This window comes from Talpa europaea (genome assembly GCF_964194135.1).
Source record: "Talpa europaea genome assembly, chromosome: 13".
Classification (NCBI taxonomy): Eukaryota; Metazoa; Chordata; class Mammalia; order Eulipotyphla; family Talpidae; genus Talpa; species Talpa europaea.
The window spans coordinates 29905286-29911285 of record NC_140080.1 but is presented as its reverse complement, the minus strand read 5'-3'; the positions used below and the strand labels follow the sequence as shown (position 1 = coordinate 29911285).

Sequence of the window (6000 nt, the reverse complement as noted above, 5' to 3'; positions counted from 1 at the left end):
GGGGCATTTAAAGAAGGGAGTCATTTTGCTCAAAATTTTTTTTAGATCACCTGGTCTCAGTGATCTTTCTACAATGAGAAAGAGGAAAAGGGGAGGGGCGGAAGCTAGGGGGCAAGGGTGGAGGTCCCCTTTTGGAAGCCTGTTGGTACCTCTTGGACCATGAGTTTGGAACAGTGGAGGGGAGAATGTACACATGTGACCAAGGGTAGGCACCCCGGTTCAAGACCTCACTCCTGAGCGTGGGTCATTAAATGTGGACGGTGAAGCTAACTGCACATCTGTTCAGTTGTGGAAGCTGTTGAATGAAAGAACAAATGGGTGAGCTTTCTACAAACAGGTAAATTCTGTGCCCAGCTTCCCACCAGTCACAGGTGGGCACCTCTGAAGGGCTTTTTGATGGTGAGAAGAGAGGCAATTTCAAAGAGACAACACAGATTAGAAAGGGATACATAAGGGCAGCATTTGAGAAGCACACAAAGGAAGAGAATTGCAAGCTCCAGCTAGCTGGAGGAAGCACACTGACCTGGCACTCAGGGGCTGGTCACCGCGTGGTCCCTGCGGAAGGCCTGCAGCGAGAGCTCGTACCCCAGGAACATGGCTGCACTCATAGGGAAACCCCGGACAGTGTTTACGGCGATGCCCCTGAAAAACACCTTCCACAGGAGGCAGGTTATCATGCGGGACTGAACTGCACCTTCTGTGGGGCCAGCATTGAAGGGCAAAGTAAGGGCTGGTGGGGCTGCCCACTCAGACCCCCTGTTCCAGGCTGGACCCCGCAGATCCCAAAGGGCTGTGCAGACCACAACCAGCTACCTGTATGCCCCATTCACACCCAAAAGCACTTGTCCTCCCAGGCCTGGTACACATACTCTAAAAGCTACTGGGAAACTGCTGAGCCCCAGGATCACCATGAACTCTCACTTAATTGCTGCTCTCTCTTACGTACATGCACATGCACACGCACACACACCCCCACGCCCTCACACGATTCTTAGGGAGCTGGCACTCTGAGCTCATCATTGCACTCACTCCGCAACAGTAGAGAGGACACCCAGGCAAGACAAGGCATTGTGAGAGGTGCTCCAGAGGACGCCCCAAGGGGCAGAGTTGGGGAGAGCTCAGGTCATGCTTACTACTGCAGACATGGAGTTGAGGGACAGCTTTGCCGTTCAGTGTCATGTCACTTGGACAAATGGCAAAGTTTCTGGAACTAAATTTTCCCTAGTGTAAAATGGGGAGAATAGATTACTGACCCGATCAGTAATTTTGTCTGTCACTCAAACCGTCCACCCCTACTGGGGCTAGGACTGCCCCCAAGCTCACCAAGGCTCTTCTCGTCTCTCCCCAACCAAGCTGCATCTCCCAGGCTGCCACGCAGCACCAAGATGCAGGCTCCTCTGCTCTCCTAAGGAAGGTCACCGGGCATCCTGGCCAGTGACAGCCATGGGGACCAGTGAGAGGATACTGCCAAAGCACTCACAGTGCTGCCACATCCCCAGACTCACTGACAGCTGACAGCCATCATCGGCATCCTAGTTACCAACGGCCATCACTTTACACAGAGCAGCCCTCGACCTCATCCTCGCCGTCTGTGCTGAGGCAGGTATAGTGACGAGCTGCTAATCTCAACCTTTAAGACTCCAGGAGCCTGTACTTTTCTTCCCTCCCTGGAGAATATGATAAGAGGCTTCCCTTTCTCCCTGAATCTACCTGCCTGGTGCTGGGTAGACACTGATCAAAGTGATGTGGTTTCAGCCCTTGCACAGTGTAAAATCTACTAGAGGAGATAAGCCCCATTTTGGAAAAATTACAATATAACTTAGAGCATAATGAAACCAGACATAGGCTCTCTGTTCTAGGAAATGACAACAGCTACAGGCAAATCCCTATGGAGGCATAAATGACTGAAAACTGTCAGCTGGAAGGGCTGAAGTTGCTACCTGATTCTGTATGAAATAGAAATACTAACTTCATGAAATAGAACCAGTCCTATCATTTTAAGAAAGTAGAAATCTAGCCTGTGGCATTTTCCCGTTTCCATGGTGGTCAGGCACTGGTGCTGTCAGGGCGGGTATTGGCCACCGCTATCACTTGCCAGGATGCCCGGTGACCTTCTTTCAGGAGAGGAGAGGAGCTTGCTTCTTGGCTCTGTGTGGCAGCCTGAGAGATGCAGGTTGGTTAGGGAGGGCAGAGAAGGACCCTGGTGAACTTGGGGCAGCCCTAGCCTCAGTGGGGGTGGGTGGTTGGATCATCAGAGGTGAGCCAGTGGCTCAGGCCAAGCCTGCAGCAAGTCAGGCAGGGGGGCAAGTGGGATCCTTGTAATATTAACACTCCTCTCTAAAGGCTAACCTTTCTGAAATTCCAAGGGCTCACCCAGAATGACTGAATAACAAGGAACTGGGTCAGGCTCCAAGAGGGAAGTTCCATGGTGGGTGCCCACAGAAGCTCCCTGAGAACCTGGGCTTGACTCTGTGAGGCTGAGTCAGACAGGCCCCAGCATGGAGTCTGAGTCTCCTTCCCCACAGTGCCAGGCTCTACAGGAGCTGTGGACACTTCAGACAGACACACATTACCCCGCCAGCAGCAGTGGCCTGCTCTGTGATGACAAAGGCGGCAAATACAGTGCAGACCTGTGACTCCTTACCTGCCCGGCCCCTCCAGGCCCAGAGCTTTCAGAACACAAAACCCCCAGACAGAGTCACTCCTCATGAAGTTTCAGTGCTTCCCCACTGCCTGGGTCCAGTCCAAACCCTTTCTTGGCCTGCAGAACCCTGAGCTCTGGCCCTGAATTTTCTCCGGGGAGGCTAAAGCTGACACTATAGGGAGACCACGACATGTCATTCCCCTATGAGCTGGCTCGCTCCCTCCTTGGTCCTCTGCTGGAATGCACCCAACACCCTCTGGCAGTACCCCCATGGCCACCTTGTTGAATTGTAAGCCACAGCCTTTTGTGCACTCAGTATCTGTGCCATAGCACCTCTCAGACTGTCCTGCAATCTTGACTTGCCTGTCCTCCCACTAACGATCCCAATCGGGGTAGTGAGAGGTCACTGTGCTTGGCTTAGAGGACCCGCTATAACTCTTATTAAGTGAATCAATGGAGGATGGGTGGGTGGTTGGATGGATGGGTGAGTGAATGAATAGATGGATGAACTTCTTGATGTGAAAAAGGAACAAACAGTCTCTAAGGTGAAAGACTTTTGTGGTGCTTGTGGAAGTGGGGGATTCCAGAAGCGGAGGGCAGGCTGCAGACCCCCAAGTGGCAGAAACTAAGAACAACCAGCCCCAGTGACTCAGGAAGTTGGTCCACCTACAAAAAATCATCTCTCGTTTCTCCTTGGAATTGCCCAATCCCATCCCACTATCATAAACCCCTCGTGAGTCATCTGTGGTGCTCAAGGACACCAAGTCCCTTCTCCAGTGATTGCTTTGAGTAAAAAGTAGGGAACTTATTTCAGATGCTAACTTTCCAGGAGCCATGGCCCAAGACGATCCTCACAGCAGGCACAGAACGGACCCCAAACTACCAGGCCCTTTTGTTGTGACTTGGGATTGCACCTAAGTCCATGGACTTCTAATTTCCCCTCATCATGGCCACTTTACTGGCAATCATTAAGTGGATTACAAATAGCTACTAAAATTCACTCATCATCATTTTAGTCCTCTCCCATTCTTTACTCACTGAGTTATTCCAAAGGAAAATGGGCACAGGTGGCTTGGGGTTTTGTACCCCACCTCAGTGAGCTGCATAAACACTGTCTGGGAATGGGTACTACAGAGAGCCACTGCCCAAGCCAACTGGGACTGGAGCCATCCCTTGGGCCTTGGGAAAAGTTCTTCCTCTTTCTCCTCCTGCTGCTGCTGGGAATCTGACTATAAGAGGACCTAGTTCCCCAGGGCTGTGTGGGACTTTCCCCCCCCCCATGTTACTCTCATACATAAATGTACATACACAATAAATGGCTGCACAAGCTATGGGTATTTTTGTTACATATCACAAGAAAATCACAACAGTGATTACTGTGGAGACCACAGCAGGGAAATTTAGGCCATGTACTTATAAGTTTCTGAAGCTTCCTATGTTTATATACTATTTTTTAACTAATTAAAAGTTCAAAAACTTAAACCTCAGTGAGTGAGGTGGTTAATTGAGCTGAATATTTCTATCTGGACTTAAAACCTGTCTCTGAATAGAAACTATGGACCAACTGCTATGAGGTTAAGAAATCAATTGTCTGGCCTCAGTTGCCTTCTAAGACTTAGTTTTTTTTATAGTGTATGGTCATTTTTTACAGACTTAATATCAACAATGTATCTTGCCCCTACAGATTTTGTATATTCATGAAATATAAACATTTTTGGAGATAGATCAAAATATCTCAAATAAAAACACAATGTCCTGTTCAAATCTCTCTTATATTATGTCTCTCTGTAAACTGCACTTCTGCTAAAAAAAAAAAAAAAAAGACAATTGAGGTGAGAATTCTAGAAAGATGGCAGAGTAGAAAATCTCTCTCATTTCTCTCCTTCCCTTTACCTGGACAACAATTACCCTGGCAGAATCTATGTGAGGTGGCTAATTTGGAATTCTGGAGTTTACCAAAGATTTGCAATTTCCAGAGGCAGGTGTAGAGAGTAAATTGTGATTAATTTCTGTCCATTTTAGCTCTTAGCACAGAGCAGCTACCCACCCACTGGCCCTGGCCCTGTGGCAGGCAGCTGGGCCCATGTTCCTAGAACAACTGTGGGAGTCAGGATGATGAAAGTGACCCTGTCCTCAAAATACTGGAGATCTGTGTTCTGATCACTGATTGCTGTTGCTGATTACACAGGTGAAAAGAGGAGGAAGGCCATTGTCACCTCACTTCTCCCCACTGATGCTACCCCTTTCCCCCTGGAGAAAGTGAAGAATCCTATGTGCAGATAAACTAGCCCTCAAGGGTGAAGGGAAAATGAAGACATGCCCAGATAAACAAGACCTACGCTGCCGGGATGCTCAAAGGAGTCCTGAAGCTGAAATGAAATGACACTGGACAGTAACTTGGAGCTGCAGGAAGAAATAGTCTCCATAAAAGGAAACCCAGGGGGAGGAGTGACATTAGATCGTGGCAGCATAAGACGTCCCTTGTTTTGTCTCTATCTCAGCACAAAAAGAGGCATCCATTCATGAATAAAGCACCTCTGAGGGGGTTGGGAGATCCAGCGTCATATGCCAAGGGATTGGACTCGAGGGGAGCCTCAGCCACCTGTGCATCAGGCAACAGATGGATGGACCCCAGCAGTGGCTGTGGACTCTGCAGTAGACTGTGAGCGGCCCCAGGCCCTCTTGGCCAACTCTTTTGAGCCAGGCCAAGAAAGCCAGGGTCCCTTACATGGAAGGGTTGGGATGCTGGTGTCACCGAAGAGAGCAGGGGGTATCATGGGGCAGATAGGGATGCATTTGTTAAGGACCTTGCACACTGCACACAGGAATCTGGCCACGTGCTGGTATAGGTTAGAGGCAGGAAGGGGCTTGTGTTTCAGAAGAGCAGGGAAGAGAAGGAGAAGGCCACAGGCTAGGTTGGAGGCTGCCTCAGTGGCTGAGACCAGAGGTGATGGGCTGTAGACTAGGGTGGGATGGGAGAGCAGAAGACAGGTCAGGAAGCTGAAACAAGTGAGCTGTGATAACTGAGGGACAGGAAGGGGTCAAGGCGGCTCTGGGACTGTCCACGGGGAGGAGGCAGGAACTCAGCCTATCTTGACAAGAAGGCAAGCTTTGGCGACAGGCAGATATGGTTCCAGGTCCTTGCTCAGCCAGGTACAAACGTGATCTCGGGAGCAGGCTATCAGGCCCCTGTGAACCTGTGAGGCGGCGCGCACCCATGTTGTCCACCAGCACAGCGCGAGAGTCTCCCATCGCTGCTTGATAAAAGCTAACCACAAGAAGCTTGGTTTTCTATTCCCTCAGGTGTCTGACCCACCTTCCAGGGACTGACACTGACCCCGCACGATCTCTGGGGG

At 50.0% G+C, this 6000-nt stretch overlaps 1 protein-coding gene across 1 annotated transcript in view; it reads right to left on the bottom strand.

The window, feature by feature from the left end:
• Positions 1–530: 530 nt before the first annotated feature.
• SLC25A48 (solute carrier family 25 member 48) overlaps positions 531–6000 on the bottom strand; it is a gene marked incomplete at its 3' end in the record, with an annotated part of 37136 nt that continues 31666 nt past the window's right edge. Inside the window, exon 7 of the mRNA XM_084252563.1 lies at positions 531–653. Within this exon, the coding sequence (XP_084108689.1) occupies positions 531–653 (123 nt within the window). The remainder of the gene's footprint in view (positions 654–6000) is intronic.